Here is an 18912-nt window from a genome sequence, read left to right on the forward strand (position 1 = left end):
TTATTTAGTTCATCTAGATTCCTTTTTATTTCCACATAAATTTGAGAATCCACTTGTCAATCTCAATTTAAAAGCCTGTTGAGCTTGACTGACTTGAAGATTCAATTCCATTCAATTTAGGAGAAAATGACATTTTAACATATTGAGCTTTCTGATTCATGAACATGGTTTCTTTCTCATTTAGGTCTCTAATCTCTCTGCCACGTCTTGTATAGTTACTGGTGTTCATGTCTCCCACATTACTTGTCAAATTTATTCCTTAATATTTTGTCTTTATATTTTTATAAATGCATTTTTTAAATTTTCATTTTCTAATAATTAGCTAATAATATCAGGAAACTATTTTTGTATAATGAACTTGTATTATGTAACCCTTCTAAATTCGGTGATCAGTTCTATGAAATATTTTGTAGATTCCCTTGGGTTTTTTATTTTAAAAATCATGCTGGCACAACACGAATGGACTAGATTGTATTATGCTAAGAAAAGTAAGTCAGAGAAAGACAAATATGTGATTTCACTCATATATGGAATTTAAGAAATGAAACAGATGAACAAGGGGAGGGGAAGGAAAAATAAAATAAGGTAAAAACAGGAAGGCAAACCATGAGAGAGTGTATAGTTGAAAACAAACTGAGGGTTGCTAGACGGGAAAAGAGTAGAGGGATGGGATAAATGTGTGATGCATATTAAAGAGGACAATTGTTGGGATGAGCACTGGGTATTATATGGAAGTGATGAATCATTAAATTCTGAAACTGTATGTTAACTAACTTAAATTAGTTGAATTTAAATTTTTAAAAAACTACATAGCAAATAGTTGAATGGCAAGTTTATACAAAGTCAGGTACTTAAAAATAGTAACCAAATATCATATACGGTATTGTGAATTGCCAGAAACACTTACACTTCTCTGTAATTAATAAATTAAACAAACGTAATAAATATAATAAAATTAAACTCAATTTCAAAATAAAAACAAAAATGCTGACTGTGAATAAGAGAGTTTTACTTCTTCCTTTTTAAGATTTATGGTTTTTATTCTACATGCACTTATGTAAGCAAAAAGCTGGAAAAATTGTGAACACAGAAATCCTTACTTCATTCCTGTTTAATTCAAGAAAAAACATTCAGTATTTCACTATTAAAGAATGGAATTTGTTTTAGGCTCTTATTAGACCTTTATTTGCCTTGTGGAAGTTCCCTTATCTTGCTAGTTTTCTGAGATTTTTATCATGAATGAATGTTGTATTTATCAAATGCTTTTTCTCTTTTTATTGACATGAAATTTTTTTCTTCTTCATTCTATTATTGTGATAAATTATACTGAGTTCACTTGCAAATGTTAAACCTTACAATCCTCCAGTAAGCCTCAATTAATAATTATCGAATTATTATTTACATATTGCTGGATGTGATCTGCTAACATTTTGTTAAGAATGTCTGCATTTATGGCCACGGTGGCCAAACTGTGGAAAGAACCAAGATGTCCTTCAATGGATGAATGGATAAGGAAGATGTGGTCCATATACACTATACACTATGGAGTATTATGCCTCCATCAGAAAGGATGAATACCCAACTTTTGTATCAACATGGATGGGACCGGAAGAGATTATGCTGAGTGAAATAAGTCAAGCAGAGAGAGTCAATTATCATATGGTTTCACTTATTTGTGGAGCGTAAGAAATAACACGGAGGACATGGGGAGATGGAGAGGAGAAGGGAGTTGAGAGAGATTGGAGGGGGAGATGAACCGTGAGAGACTATGGACTCTGATAACAATCTGAGGGTTTTGAAGGGGTGGGGAGTGGGAGCTTGGGGGAGCCTGGTGGTGGGTATTATGGAGGGCACGTACTGCATGGAGCACTGGGTGTGCTGGGTGTGGTGCATAAACAATGAATTCTGTTACACTGAAAAGAAATTAAATTAAAAAAAAAATGTCTGTACTTGAGGGTGCTGGGGTTTGGACATTGGGGAGGGTATGTGCTATGGTGAGTGCTGTGAAGTGTATAAACCTGGAGATTCACAGACCTATACCCCCAGGGTTAATAATACATTATACGTTAATAAAAAATTTAAAATTTAAAAAAAAGAATGTCTGCATTTATGTTAATAAAATATATTAGTTTGAAACCTTGACTCCTTACATCTTCTTTGTTAGATTTTGGCATCAGTTATAGCAGCATCATAAAGTAGAATTTGCAGTATTCCCTGCTTCTCTATTTTCCGAAAAAGTATACTGAAGAAAAAGTGTACTTTGAAGCTTCATACCTGACTGAAATCACCTATGCCTGGAGTAATCTTCATGGAGAAATTTTAAGTTCAATTTTTGTAACAGACACAGAGCTAATCTGTATTTATTATGGAGTTTATATCACTTTTGATAAATCAGGTTTCTAAAGCATTTTTGTCTATTTCACCTAAGTTGCTGAATTTATTGGCACTGTTGTTTGTAATACTGCCTTATTTTCCTATTAACATTCTGTAGGATCTGTACTGGTACCTCTACTTTCATTCCTGATATCGGTATTATAGTTTTGATATAGGATTATTAAACTTTTGGCCTAATATAAGCATTTTCTAATATAAGTATATAGGTGTGGACATATTTTCCCCCCATGTACTTTCTTGCATTACAGCCAACAAATTTTGATATATTTTCACTTTTATTCAGTCAGAAAGATACCCTTATCCTTTCTTAATTCATGTATTGTTCAGAATCACATAGTTCAATTTCAAATTATTTGGCAATTTCTTAGATTTCTTACTGTTTTTGATTCCTACTTATATTTCACGACAATCAGATACTACATGAGCTCTCAGCCATTTGAAATCTATTGAGTTTATTTTATGTCCTAAAATATAGTCAGTCTATCACAGTGCTATGTACACTTGAAAAGTTATTCTGAAGTCAGGGTACAGTTTCCTGAATATGAGCTAAGTCCAGCTAAAACAACACTGTTCAAATCCTCTATGTATTTATTTTAAAGATCTAATTGTCCTATCAATTACTGTTAAATCAACTAATTTTAAAATATCCAACAATGATTATAGATTTCTCTCTTTAGCTTTATATAGTTAATGAATGCTAAAGTTCTGTTATTACAGCATACAAACGTTTTCCAATACATTAACCCTTTAAACACATGAAAGATGCTTTTTTAGTATCTGGTAATACTCCTTGTCTTGAATTCTACTGACTGAAGTTAAAATAATCTCAACTTTCTTGTGCTTGTTGTTTGCACAGATATTATTTTCCACCCTTTTTACTTTCATTCTGCGTCTTTCTACCTCAGTCTGACTCTAGTAATAGGTACTACAGTTAGCACCAGTCTGACAATCCAGTCTGACAATCTCTGCCTTTAACTGGACTTCTCAGATCAGTAATGTCTGAAAGAAGTGTTCAGCAAATCATATAATCTTAAATATTCTATTAACCACATCAAAAAGTAAAAAGGAATAAAATCAATTTTTATATTTCAGTTCAATATATCTGAAATACTACCGTATCAACATACAATCAATATTTTAAAAAATGAAGTATTTTGCATTCTTACTACTTCTGATACTAAATCTTTGAAATACACATGCACCAGACATAAATCTCAACTGGGAATAGCACATTTCAAGTGCTCATGGCCTCATATAGCTAGCTAGTGATTACTACACTAGAATAAAGTTTTGGGGTTTTTTTTGCCAGTTTACTTTTACACAATAGTTTTGTGTTTAGAGGTTAGTTTAACATCTATTTTTTAAACTACCCAGTGTTTTTGGTGGTGTTCTTTTCTTGCACTGCACTAATATTTGATAGTATTCCATTTTAAACTGTCTATGGGCTTTTTCTTTTTAAAGAGCCCTTTTAAGGTTTATTCACATACAATAAGCTGCATATATTTAAGACATACAATTTGACAAGTTTTGATATATGCACACATCCATGAAATCTTCTCTAAGAAATACTAAAAGTATACATGTCCCTCCCCCGCCAATTTCCTTTTACTCTTTGCAACCAAGTCCCCCTTGCACTTCCCCACACCCAAATCCAAACTGCTTTAGTTTGCATTTCCTTGCATTTTATGTAAATGGAATCATACTCCTTTTTCCCACTTCTTTCACACAGCATAATTATTTGGAGATTTATCCCTGCTACTACATATATCAGTGGCTTACTCTAGGCGAGTCTGGCTGGCTCAGTTGGTAGAGCATGAGACTCTTCTTGATCCTGAGGTCATGAGTTCAAGCCCCACGTTGGGCGGATAATAGATTATTCTCTAGGACTGAGTGGTATTTCATGATATACAATGGAATACAATGCCAAAACTACAATCTATTTATCTATTCAGCTGCCAGTGGACATCTAGATTGTTTTGAGCTTTGGGTATTACAAAAAAAACTACTATGAACATTCGTCTGAGTTTTTTAGTTTTTTTTTAAAGTGAACATATGCCTTCATTTCTCATGCATAAATGCCTAAGAGACAAACAGCTGCATCATTTCATAGATGTTTAAATTTTAAGAAATGGCCTGATTATTTGCCCAAGTAGTTCTACAAGTTTACATTTCCAACAGTGTATGAGCTATGGTTCATCCACAACCTTTCCAATACTTTTAAATCTTCTCAATCTTTTAAATTTTAGCATTGTAATAAGGGGTAATGTTACCTCACTTAAGTTTTAACCTACATTTCTCTAATGATTAATACTTGAGCATCTTTTTCATGTGCTTATTTGCCATATGTTTTCGCTGAACTATCAAGTACTTTTGTCAATTTATTACATTGGGTTGTTTAGAGTTTTAGAGCTTATACAGTCCAAATTTATATATATCCTGGATCAAAGTTCTTTATCAGCTATATGCTTCAGAAAGATGTTCAGATATTCTATGGCTTATTTTTTCATTCTACTATCAATGTCTTTCGAAATACTTTAAGTTTTAAAAACTCACAAAGTCCCATTTGTTCTTTTATAGATTATGCTTTTAGGGTCCTAACCCAAAGTTATAAAGATTTTCTACTATGTCTTCTAGAAGCTTTATAATTTTAGATTTTATTTACATCATGTATGGCCCACTTAGAGCTAATTCTTAACTATGGTATGAGATATAGATCCAACTTTGGTGTTTTGTTTTATTTAAACATATGGCTACCTTAGTCAAAAACTAGCTGTCCATAATTGCATAGGTTTATTTCTGGATTCTATTCTGTTCTATTAATCTACTTATCTTTCTTTACGCCAATGTGACATTGTTTTGATTACTCAGCTTTGTAATAACGTTTGAAAATAGGAAATCAGTCCTCCAACTTTCTCTCTATTCACATTTAACTATACTTCCTTGTATCTTTTTTTTTTGGCGATCATCTCAATATACAACCTTAATAGAATCTACATTAGAGTTAATATTCTATCATTTTATATAAGTAATAAAAACACTGTAACTGTAAAATTCTATTTTCACTTAGTGCTAACTGTTGTCCTAAGAACGTCTACATATATAAATAAGCCACATAATACAAAGGTTTTTTTTAAATGTACATAAACAATCTTTCAAAGAGATTCAAAGGAATAAAAGAAAGTCTTTTTAATTTACACACACATTTGCCATTCCCGGTACACCTGGTAACTTCCTGCAAATCCAAGTTTTTACGTAGTGTCATTCTATTCAATCTAAAGTTAGCTTCCCCCCCTCCTTTAGTAAAGGTGTTGGTCACCTGTGAGATGGCTTTTTCCTGACTGTAAGATTTGCTCTTTATCATTAGTTTTCAATATTTTGACTATTATGTGCCTAAGCATGGTTCTTTTTATTTATCCAACTTGATATTTTTCGTAAAATTTTAGAAGTTTTCCACCATTACTACTTGAACTAATATACCTGGCTGCATTCTCTTTACTTCCTCACTGGAACTCCAATTATACATGTATTAGACAGCTTATACATGTATTAGACTGATACATTTTCTTCTCTCTGGGAAACTTAATTTCTATCCATGTACATTCAAGTTCAATAACTTTTCTTCAGTTGTCTCCAGTCTGTTAGCCCAAATGAGTTTTTCATCTCAAATATATTTCAGAGATTTCTATATGCTACCTCTCTTTTCTCTCTTAACACATCCCTCTATGTGTTCACTCACTACACAGTATTTTCCTTTATAGCTTTAAAAATATTTACAGTCCTTGTCCGTTAATTTCATTATCTATCATTTTGGTGTCTGCTCCTATTTAATACTTCTCTACCTTATGGAAGTAAAGTTCATGCTTTACATGCTTTCCATAATTTGTGATTTTTAATGGTATGGTGGATATTGTGAATGACAGTTCACAAAATGAAGACTGAATCATGTCTTCCTTAGGGGGTACTGTTTGGTTTAGGCAAGCAATTAAATTACTGGTGATCCCTAATGTGTTGTAAGGCTAAACTATCTCAGTTTCTTAACTTAGTTTTAAGGTTGGCACTTAATATAGTGTGTGATCCATTCTCTACAAGACTGGGCTTTCTGTAGTCTAAATTAAATGCCTGAGTTTCTCGCCAAGATGTCTGCATTCTGACTTTCCAGAACTCTAAGGTCTCAGAGCACTAAACACCTTTTGGAACCACCATTCTAGCTCTCAGCCCCAAAGCAGCTCAGTTCTGACAGACCATGCGGAGTTCTCAACCTGCACAAAGGCAGCCCAGCTATTATGCAAAAATGCTCAATCAAATGAATCCCCACACTGAATTCTGATCCCTGCTCCATGCTTAAACCTCTGGACAGCTACCTTTTCCAGGACCCTTCTCCACAAATCCCAGATGTCTGAACAGCTTTGAATTCCAATCTGTCTTTTTGGCTCAGTAAGACTTCCATACTCTGCTTAGATTCCCCTTTCCTGTGCTATATAAACCAAGGCAGAAAGCCAAAGTGATTAAGGGATTCACCTCATGTGATAATGATCTTATTCCCTTCTTTCAGAGATTATCTACTACTGTCTGTTCATTAATTCCAGACAACAGTTTTCCAATATACTTTATACAATTTCATAGTTTTTGATTTTGGAGGGCATCTTGGGGGGAGAAGGGAAGGCTATTATCAGTTATTCTGTCATAGCCCTACATATTAATTTTTAAAATGTTTCAACTATTCATCACTACATTTATTGTTTTAAAAAATGAAACGAGCAAAGCAGCATTACAGACATTTGAACCTGTTTAATTATTTGTATACCATACTTTGACTATCAAAATTATGGCCTAGTGACTTTGTTTCATAATCATGGAAAAGCCAATAATAATGATGTGTGGGCAAATTCATTTTCATACCATTATGACTATATTTGGTAAGTACTTCATTATAGTTTTTATTTAACTGAACTGCCAGGCATGTGCATGTGTGTGCCGAAGTGTACATAACATAAGCAGTAGCTACCTAAAGTAAATCAAAATGCTTCTAGTCTTTTACAACCCTTTTACTATCCAATACAATTAATTCCTCAAGCAAGTAATTCACGAAAGGAACTCTGGTTTTAGGTAAACAATGTGAAATGCAGGGTTATAAGGTAAACTAATTCAGTTGTTGTTGTTGTCATCATCATCATCAGATTCAAATTCTGGTCCATAAAACTAAACTAGAGTTTATATTTGTTTAGACAGACATTACAAACAACTAACAATGTTATTTCACACATACACAAGAAAAATATCCTAAGTATGAAGATCATAGGGAGAGAACATTAAAGAACTCAATTCAAAGAATTAAAATATTATTAGAGCAAAGAAAAAAGGGCGAAAACACACCAAAAAAGACAACTATGTAGCTCAAACTTTATTTTTATTTAGTTGGGCTTTAGAGCTTGTGGGATGCAGAATACTTAAAACACAGTAATTCCCTTTATCTGCAGTTTTGCTTTCCATGGTTTCAGTTACCAGTTGTCAATCACAGCCCAGAAGCAGACCTTCTGAGATACTGTACCTTAACACTGTATCACAATGCCTACATCATTCACCTAGCTTCATCTTATCACACAACCATCTTATCATCTCACATCATCTTAGGAAGACAAAGAGTGAGTACACCCTTCATAATACTATATTGTTATCATTGTTTCATTTTTAGTTGTTGTTAATCTCTTAATATGCCCAATTTATAAACTAAGCTTTATCATAGGTATGTATGTATAGGAAAAAGCATAGTATATTTAGGGTTTTATACCACCTGCAGTTTCAGGCATCCACTGTGAGTCTTGGAACATATGCCTCAGGGAAGTGGGGCGGGCAGGGGGTGGGTGGTGAGGACTATGTAAAAAATATTCTAAGACACGCAAACACAAAAACTAAAAACAAAAGTACAAAAGGGGCAAGAATGAGAGGATTTAGAACATGAAAGAAAAAGGTTTATATTTTTGTGATTAAAAAAAGGCAATAAGACTTAGGTACTTGCCCACAGAAGTCACCAAGTTTAGGTTTTTTACTTTAATACATTCTTTACACACTTTACACAATTTTTTACACTTTTTTTACACATATATACTCTATTAAAATTTTACTCTGTAGCATTTCAACAGAAACATTTAAAACACTTAACATAAATTTAGAAAAGGCTATTCTCATAAAAGACTAAATTTTAGTTTTAATATTCTGCCCCATAAAATGGCAAATAATTAAGCAACCCAAGAAAGAAACACTTACCCGTAACCACCATGCTGCTCATATTAGAGTTTGGACTACTGAGAACACTGCCTGAGAGTAGTTCGTCAGATCCTCTCTATAAAAAAACAAAAACATACTAGCATAAGACATCTCTTAACTTTAAAAATATGAACCTGTCACTTACCTATATTTTTCAAATATTCACTGAAAAACAAATGTCAGGTGTTATACTATTGGGAAAAGCTTAAAATTTCAACCCCTAAAAAAGAAAAATTAACTCTACTTTCTTGTCAATCTTTCTCCCTTTTCCACAAAGCCAACCTTTCACCTAAGTATTGGTTCACTATCAACAATAAAAATGTTTTCTTTTTCTGCTTTTATTTTTTAAGAGCAGTTTTAGGTTTACAATAAAAATGAGAAGGCAGGGGCACCTGGGTGGCTCAGTGGGTTAAAGCCTCTGCTTTCGGCTCAGGTCATGATCCCAGGGTCCTGGGATGGAGCCCCACATCGGGTTCTCTGCTCAGTGGGGAGCCTGCTTCCTCCTCTCTCTCTCTGCCTGCCTCTCTGACTACTTGTGATCTCTATCAAATAAATAAATTAAAAAAAAAATGAGAAGGCAGCAACAGATTTCTATATACTCCCTGTGCCCAAACATACACTGTGTCCCTCATTATCAAAACCTCCCAGCACAGTGGTACAGTTATTACCAAGGATCAACTTGCAGTGACACATTATAATCACTGAAAATTCAGTTTACCTGAGGGTTCACTCTTGATCTGTACATTCAATGGGTTTGAACAAATATACAATGACATATTTCTATCATTACTGTGTTGTATACAGTATTTTCACTGCCCTAAAAAAATTCTCTATGCTCTGCTCTATTCATCCTTCCCCCAACCCCATCACTGGTGAGGGAGAGTTACTTTAAAAAATAGTTTGGAAGTTTTATAAAACAAATATACTCTTACCACACAATCCAACAATTGTGCACCTTGGTATTTAGCCAAAGGAACTGAAAATTCAATGTACACACAAAACCCTGCACGGAGATATTTATAGCAACCTTATTCATAGTTGTCAAGACTTGGGCACAACCAAAAGTCTTTCAGTAGATTGAATGAAAAACTAAACGGTGGTATGTCCAGACAATGGGATATTTTTCTGAAGTAAAACAAAATGGGCTATCAAACCATGAAAAGATAAGGAGAAACCTTAAATCCATGGAATTAATTTTTCTTTAGAGCGTTAACTGTGTCTCAATTCATTCTTTTGCAAGTGGATGTCCAACTGTTTCCAGGAGCATTTGTTAATGAGACTGTATTTGCTCCATGGTATTGCATTTGAGCCTTTGTCAAAGATAAGTCAACTGTATTTACAGGGGGCTCTACACTGGGCTCTCTATTCTGTTCCACTGACCTATTTGTCTATTTTTTCACCAGAAAAAAATTCTCTTGATTATTGTAGCTTCACAGTAAGTGCTGAAGTTGGGTAGTGTCAAAGCTATAGTCTTGTTTTTCCTCAATATTGTGTTGGCTATTTTGTATCTTCTGTGCCCCCCCCAACCTGCCCAGAAACTTCAGAAACCGCTTGCTGATATCCACAGAATAACTTGCTCTGATTCTAAATGGGATTGCATTAAATCTATAGATCAAGTTGGAAAGAACTGACATCTTGACACTATTGAGTCTTCTTATCCACAAACATGGACTATCTCTCCACTTATTTTGGGTTTTATTTCATTCATCAGAATTTTGTAGTTTTCCTCACAAAGATCTTCTATATTATGTGTTAGATTAATACCTAGCTATTTCATTTTCTGGGATGCTGTCAAGAGTACTGTGTTTTAGGCAACGCTGTTGGGACCCCTCTCACTCTTGAGAGCTTTTTCTGTATCTTCACTTAATATACTTCTATCACTTAAAAAAAAAAAAAAAGAGTACTGTTTTTCATTTCAAACTGCATTTGTTCACCACTGATACATAGAAAAGCAACTGACTTGTATATTAACTTTGTATCTTGCAATAGTGTATTAGTTCCAGATTTTTTGTCATTTCTTTCAGATTTTCTACACAGGCTATCACATCATCTGCAAACAATAATTTTATGTTTTGCTTCTTGATCTGTATACCTTTTGTCTCCTTTCCTTGCCCTACCACATTAGCAAAAACTTCCAATAGAATGTTTAAAGGAACTGATGAGAGGGAATGTCCTTGCTCCTACCTAATCTTACGAAGTGCTGAGTTTCTGCACATTAAGTATGATGTTAGCTGTAGTTTCTTTGTAGAGTTTTTTAAAGATTTTATTTATTTATTTGTCAGAAAGAGATCGCTCACGCACAAGCACAGGGAGTGTCAGGCACAGCAGGCAGAGGGAGAAACAGGCTCCCTGCCAAGCAGAGAGCCCGATGTGGGGCTCCCTCCCAGGATCCTGGGATCATGACCTGAAAAGGCAAATGCTTAATCGACTGAGACACCCAGGTGCCCCGTAGATGTTTTTTCATCAAGCTGAGGAAGTTCTCCTAAAACTAGAAACTACTTCTAGGTTTTCTAAGTGGATGCTGGATTCCGTCAAATGCTTTTTCTGTACCTATTGCTATTATCATGTGTTTTTTTTTCTTTTTTTTGGACTGTTGATGTGAGAGATTATCCTAATTTTCATTTTTTTTTTTTTAAAGATTTTATTTATTTATTTGACAGACAGAGATCGCAAGTAGGCAAAGAGGCAAACAGAGAGAGAGAGAGGAGGAAGCAGGCTTCCCGCGGAGCAGAGAGCCCGATGCGGGACTCGATCCCAGGACCCTGGGATCATGACCTGAGCCAAAGGCAGAGGCTTTAACCCACTGAGCCACCCAGGCACCCGAATTTTCATTGTTTTTACAGCCAAGAATGCAGTACGGCATTAAGCAAAGGTGCTCATAGTTTAGCTTCCACCTACCAGCTATATAACTAGGAAATTACTTAACTATCCTAAGCTTCCTCATTCGTAACATGGAGAGAACATTTACATCAAAATCCTTGGGATTAAATGTTATGATACACAAACATTGATTATCAGACGGCATGCCTGGCCCACATGGGCAGTGTTCACTATAATATTCCCAAGTGACAACCAAGCACAGGGCGCACATATAATTGTTGACTAAATAAGTGAATGAATGCTTATTAACAATTGCCCTAGTTCTCAAAAAACAAAGACTCCCATACTTTTCAAAAGTATACCTGAATTCTTTTCAATACATCTTATCAGTTTGCTTTTTAGATGTTTGTATGAGTCAAAATGCTTCCATCCCAGTGGATTCATAAGTAAGTCTGGATATGAGGAGTGAGGAATCTTAGATCTACTGAAGTATAAAAGAAAGCCTGTAATCTTGATGTGATGCATGCAGGACACCCTCTCCTTCCTACGGTGTATGTTTAAGAATGACAAAGTCTTGTTAATTTCTTAAAAGAAAAAATCCTTTATTTGTGGGCTTTCTTTCTCCCTCAAACGATTTCACACATGCTGCTACAAGAGCAGGTTTAACAGCCTTCATAACTGAGTGAGCAGAATATCAAGTTATTTGAAATTCTAGATATTTTTACCAAAATTACTGAAAATGTTTATAAACATTTTTTTAAATTATGTTGGTCTTTCCACTGAGTATAAAGCTCACCAGTTCTATGCCCAAAATAAGTGATTCTATAGTACTGAAAATATTAATGTTTCCACATTAACTGATGGCACAGTTTTACTTGATCTATCTTGGCATAGACACTTAAGCTGGAAGAGAGATAAAAAATCAAATGACTCAGGGCTCCTGGGTGGCTCAGTGGGTTAAAGCCTCTGCCTTCCGCTCAGGTCATGATCCCAGGGTCCTGGGATCAAGCCCCGCATGGGGCTCTTTGCTCTACAGGGAGCCTGCTTCCCTTCCTCTCTCTCTGCCTGCCTCTCTGCCTGCTTGTGATCTCTGTCAAATAAATAAATAAAATCTTAAAAAAAAAAAAATCAAATGACTCAACAAAATAGTGATTGAGAGATATTCCACAGTAGTGACTGCTGAAACAAACTGAATTAAAACTTAAATTTGGATTAACAATCTCTACTAAAAATACATATTCACAAAATTCACCTAAGATGGATGTCAAGTGATGGTAGATTCAATTAAAAAAGGAAATTAAGTGTTAAGATAGACACTGGTGTCCCTTTTTAAATCTGACCACAGTAACTTTTTCTCCTGTGTAACAAAAAAAAACATTTCATGAGAAGTGAACATCCCACAAATCAGGAAAATGTTAACATGCAAAGATACGATCTGCATGTAAAAGAAAAAAAATAGGTGTAAAAAACAGTATGAGTAGAAAAATTAAATGACATTTTATATTCATTCCAGTACTTGAAAGGTTTCTAAGTACCATCTACCACTCGCAGGTAGAAGGCCTGCTGAAGCTACCCGGAAGGCAAGCAAGAACTGAAGACTGAGGCAGGTTGACTAGAGTCCCTGGGCTCTGTTAGGTTTCAGGACTGAGAACTGCCCAAAGACTTTCTTTTCTGGAGAGGAAGGAACCATGACCCAAAGTCATGGGGGCAAGGATGCCAACCAACATCAAGTTCATGAGAAAAGCCAGATTCTCAGAAAAGCAGGTACTTAGTGAGTATTTCTTTAAACATAGAGGTGCTGCGCCAAGGAGATGTGCACTGGGTGCTAGCTACCTACCAGAAGCTGTGGGGAAGCACTAACTCATACAACGCAATAAAAATACAGACTACTGATGGCAATGATACAATGAAAGGATCAATAAAAAACAAAATTGAGTTTTAAACAAAATAAAAGAACAGACAAACCTCAGTGTGAGAATAGCCAAAGGAAAAAATAAACAGCACAATTATATATTATCAGACCATGCAGACAACAAAAAAAGCTTAGAAAATAATGAAGCAACAAGATGATAGAAAGCTGAACCAGTGAATAACCTCATCAAGGAGACTGATACCATTTTCTTAAACCAGCAGGACTTTAGCTTATGAGAAATAAACTTGTCTATTTATAACACTATGTTCTGCATTTAATACAGTAACTTAGCCTTCACCCTAACATATATTTACCTAAAATGTGAAGAAATGGCACTGTAATTTTAACTGGCTATCTCTATAAGGGGGGTGGGGGGTGGGAAAGAAAGAAAGAAAAAGAAATTGGATCCATAATACAATACACAAAAAATAATTTTCTGATGAATTAGAGGCCACTGTAAAAGGCATAACTTTAAAATTTTTTTAATGTATGAAAATATCTCCATGATCTGAATATGTGGGACTTTTTAAATTAAAACACAAGAAAATGAACCATGAAAACTACTAATAAATTCTCCTACAGTGGCCACAAAATCTCTATAAAAGAAACTGTATCCCAACAAGAGATAGAAACTTAAAAACCATTATTAGAGACTGCTTTAAAGATTTCCATCAATCAACAGCTAAGATTCCCAAAAGAACAAGGGAAATATTTAAATGGGTAGAAAAAGAACACATAAATAATTTTAATTATGATGGCACAGAGAACTTGTAGCCATATTAAAACTCTATCCATTAAGATTAGCAGCTTTTGTTCATCAAAACACAGCATCAAGAAGTGCCAAGGAAAACTACCAACTAGGAGAGAATATTAGCAACACATATAATCAATAGAAAATCAGTAACAATAATACATAAAAAAAAAACCTACAAAACTGGTTAAATAATTTTTATTAGGCAAAGATACAAGTAGGTATTTGACAAAATTTCACAAAAGTTGAAACACTAATGGCCATAAACATACTGAGGGAAAAATAAAGATCTAACACCTCACTAATATTAGGAAAATATAAAGAAAGACCAAAGAAAATATTACACACTAAAATGTTAAAAATTAATGAATTTAATACTTGACCAATGGCTGATGAGAATGTGAAATGGCAAGAACTCTTATATACTAATGTTAACATAAATTGGAGCAATACTTTGAAAAATAATCTAGTATTAGCTTGAAAAGCTCAACATACTCTACACATTGTAGCACTATTTATTCTTAAATATATACTCTCAAAAACTTGCAGACATGCACCAAGTAGTACAAAAGTGTTCAGAGCAGCACTCTTCTTAAGTCAAAATGGTATATGAGCCAGGTGAATTCCAACAAGAAAAGAGATACATCAGGGTATTTTCACAGATTAATACTATAACGCAATGAATATTACTACAAAAGCATAGCTAATAATTAAAAACACTGTTAAAGTAAAACATAAGTCACAGAAAACATAAAATGGGCATACCATTTTCATAAAACTCAAGAAAACACAGAATAATATATTTTTGCCATATACATGACAAAATCATATATAAAAAGGATAAAAAATTCCTGGCAGTCACTACTCATGGCAGGGTAGAAGGGAAATTAAAAAGAACACCAATCATATGCAACAGCATTGGTAATATTCAATTAATTAAATCCAAATATTTAGAAAATTCAAGTCCAAAAAATTAGAAAATGTGAAGTTCTCCCCAGCTCAAAAATCATTAAATTTATTATAATTCCTTTTCAAAAACTTATACTTATCTGTTTCTAATATTCATAGAAGAGAATCACACCACAAATGCTGCTTCACACCGTCTTCCTTTCATTTAACAAAACAGTTTAGAGATTCTTTAAAAACTCAACACTACTAATACACTTCATTTTATCAACATTTTCATTGCATTCTAGTATACTGGTGTACCATAGTTTTTTAAGTTCTCAAGCTGTTATGTTTCAGTTATGTGCAATTCATCCTTGTATTTAAATACCCATGAAAGTCACAAAAGCAGATCATAATCTATGTAACCAGTAACTCAATAAATTCCATAAAGAAGAAATTGCACAAACCATATTTGCTCAAACACAGTAAGACATTTTGTTTGATGAGGAAAAAGAAAAATAAAAATTCAATTGTTTTAGCTTGATTAAATGAAATTTTGAAATGGTTCCCAAATACCTTGGATCAAAACGAGCATATAAACTTAAAATACAGACCTGAGAAAATTTAGAAAGACATTACCCCCATTAAAAAAAATAGGCAAAGGATTAAACTGAAAAGCCATTTCATCTTGCTCACAATAAAAACCAATTCAAATTAATACATTTAAGTGCCATCTCATGTATCAGACTAGCAAAACCCCAATCACTGAACAATATACTCTAAAAATTGGGCAGGCTGCTGGGAACAGAGGCACTCATGTACTTTCTATATAGAGGTACCAGGAAAAAAAAAAATTCCATGTAGAGCCATGGAATGATTTCCAGGATACACTTATCTTTAAAAAGGAAGTTATAGCTGTTATAGTCTGTATACACTGCCACTTTCTCTCTAGGGTGATGGGAGAGAGAATGTAGGAAGCAGGTCACGTTTGTTTTATTGTATAAGAGTATAAACCAAAAATTAATGAAAATGATATCTATAATGGGACAGAAACAGCAAATTAGAGTAGACAGGAATTTAAGGATCATTATAAATGTAGTTTGTTTTACTTTCACTTGGGAAAATTAAGCCCCAAATGGGGGGATCCTTAAAAATCAAAAGCAAAATGAAACCATTAAACCTAACTATCAACTTGTTAGTACAACCACACACAGAATTCTCTCAATAAACTTCAGAATTCTGTAATTACACTATAAGGACAAAAATAACTGCAAAGAAACCTCAAACTATATTCAGTAATTACAATGTCAGTGTAGTATTGATGTTCCTTTAAAAAAAGCTAGTATACATATGTAGTATTTTGTTAATATTAGCAAGCAAAAACATTCAATGTACAAGAGGGTACAAATATAAAATCAGAAAAGTAAAAATTATAAAGTTAAATATGAACTGAAAATAACAAATGAGCTCACAGTATTTGTCTTCAAAACACTACTAGCTCTGTCCACTAAAAGAGCTTTGAAGTAATAACAACCTAACAGCAATTAACACATTTGCTCTCACATTACTGTGGTCTCTAAGGACCACTACCCACCCAAAGGAACCAGAATTTTCATAAAGAAATCGCTAAGACAGGTCTGGACCAAGCAACGGTACTTCAAGCAAGTAAGTATCAAAAGCTATCTGTGTTATGAGTTCTTACTGGCTCAAGATGAAACAAAGACTCTAAAGAAGGATCACTGCAATAAGACTGCAAAATAAATGTAAAAGTCCTTGCCACCACAATAATTCTAACAACAACAACAAAAAAACTCACAGTGGCTAAACTGGAAATTACTACAATACCAACTCATCAGGAAATGTTTTTAAAGTCAAAATCTAACCTGTTTTCTTATAAAAAAGGATATCCCAGCATGACAAATACTTGATGTAAAAAGTTAACAGAGGAATCTGAAATATGCAGGAGTAAAGAGAGTAACTATATTTGCAATGCCCAATGAACTGCAATCGTTAGCTAATAAAACCAAGGTGAAAAAACGATGGCGCACTCTATATTAGATGCATCACACCAACAAAACCCGAACCTACTAATAAATGTTGACATCACAAAGATAATTAAACGTATTCCTCCTGGTGTGATACAATAGGAATTACAAAGAGCGCATCTACAAAATATCCCTGCTAAAAAGTCAGTCAGAATCTGATCAAGCCTCATCTCAAGAAATAGGGTATGAGGAACATATAAAATGACACGGAGGTATAATCACCGAAATCAACAAAGTATAAAATCACATAGATGACCCAGTTTCTCTAATAATCAATAAAAGAAAAAGCAATAAAGGGAGAGGGGAAGGTAAACTGATTTATAGAGACTTAAAAGGCATTCACTAGGGGGGCCTGGGTGGCTCAGTGGGTTAAGCCTCTGCCTTACACTCAGGTCATGATCTCAGGGTCCTGGGATCAAGCCCCACATGGGGCTCTCTGCTCAGTGGGGAGCCTGCTTCCCTCACCACTGGACCCCCACGTCTGCCTCTCTGCCTACTTGAGATCTCTGTCAAAAAAATAAATAAAATCTTTTTAAAAATGTTCAAAAAAAATTTTTTTAGAAGGCATTAACTAAATCAACATATCGACTTCCCTTGATTCCTGATTTGAAAGGGGGGAAAGACATTTTCAAGGTAATTGGGAAAGTTGGACTACTACTGGAAATTAGATTATATTAACAAACTATTTTATATTTTATTTAAGTATAACAATGGTATGAAAAGCAACCTTAGAAGATTACATCTGTTAGAGACACACAATAAAATACTTAGGGATGGTATGAAATTATCTAGATTTCCTTTAATATTCTCCAAAAGGAAGGATCTGTGTATTACTGTACCATTCATACCACTTTTATGTTATCTTGAATGTTTAATAATGAAGCTTAAAAAATTAAAATGAAAAAGATTGACAAATATATGGAAAGACATTTTGTGCTCACGGATTAGAAAAATCAATACTGTTAAAATGTTCATACTACCCAAAGCAATCTACAGTTTCAATGCAATCCCTATCAAAATTCCAGTGGCATTTTTCACAGACATAGACCACACAATCCTACTATTTGTATGGAACTGCAAAGGATCCATATAGCCAAAGCGATTCTGAGAAAGAACAAGAAAGCGGAGGCATCACACTTCCTGAATCAAACTAGTGATCAAAATAGGATGGTACTGGCATAAAAACCAGATACATAGATCAATGGAACAAAAATCCCACATATTTAGGGTCAATTAGTTTATGACAAAGTAGCCAGAAACATAAAATGGGGAAACAAAGTCTATTAAATAAATGATACTAGGAAAACTGAACAGCTACATGCAAAAGAATGAAACTAGACTACTACCTCATACCATACACAAAAATTAACTCAATACAGATTAAATACTTGAACATAAGACCTGAAACCATAAAACTCCTAGAAAAAAACATAGGTGATAAGCTGCTTAACACAGCCTAGGTAATGATTTTTTGGATTTGACACAAAAGTAAAGGCAACCTAAAGATCTCCAGAATGTGAGAAAATATTTGCAAGTCATAAACAGTTGTCCCCTCTTATCTATAATTTCAGTTACACGTGGTCAACCGCAGTCTGGAAGCAGATGATCCCTCTTCGGAAGTACTGTCAGAAGATCAATACCATCCTAATCCTACCTCACAATACCTATGTCATTCACTCACTTCATCTCATCACATAGCCATTTTATCGAATCACAAGAAGGGTGAGTAAGTACAGTACAATAAAACGTTCTGAGAGAGAGAGAGAGAGAGATCAAATTCACCTAACTATAAGTGGTACTATTTTATTAGTTATTGTTGCTAATCACTTACTGTACCT

At 34.2% G+C, this 18912-nt stretch overlaps 1 protein-coding gene across 1 annotated transcript in view; it reads right to left on the bottom strand.

Moving 5' to 3' along the window:
* PTBP2 (polypyrimidine tract binding protein 2) overlaps positions 1–18912 on the bottom strand; it is an 84678-nt gene that overhangs the window by 49865 nt on the left and 15901 nt on the right. The window contains exon 3 of the mRNA XM_080801986.1: positions 8659–8734. Within this exon, the coding sequence (XP_080658112.1) occupies positions 8659–8734 (76 nt within the window). The remainder of the gene's footprint in view (positions 1–8658; positions 8735–18912) is intronic.

Source organism: Martes martes, assembly GCF_963455335.1.
Source record: "Martes martes genome assembly, chromosome: 4".
Taxonomy (NCBI): domain Eukaryota; kingdom Metazoa; phylum Chordata; class Mammalia; order Carnivora; family Mustelidae; genus Martes; species Martes martes.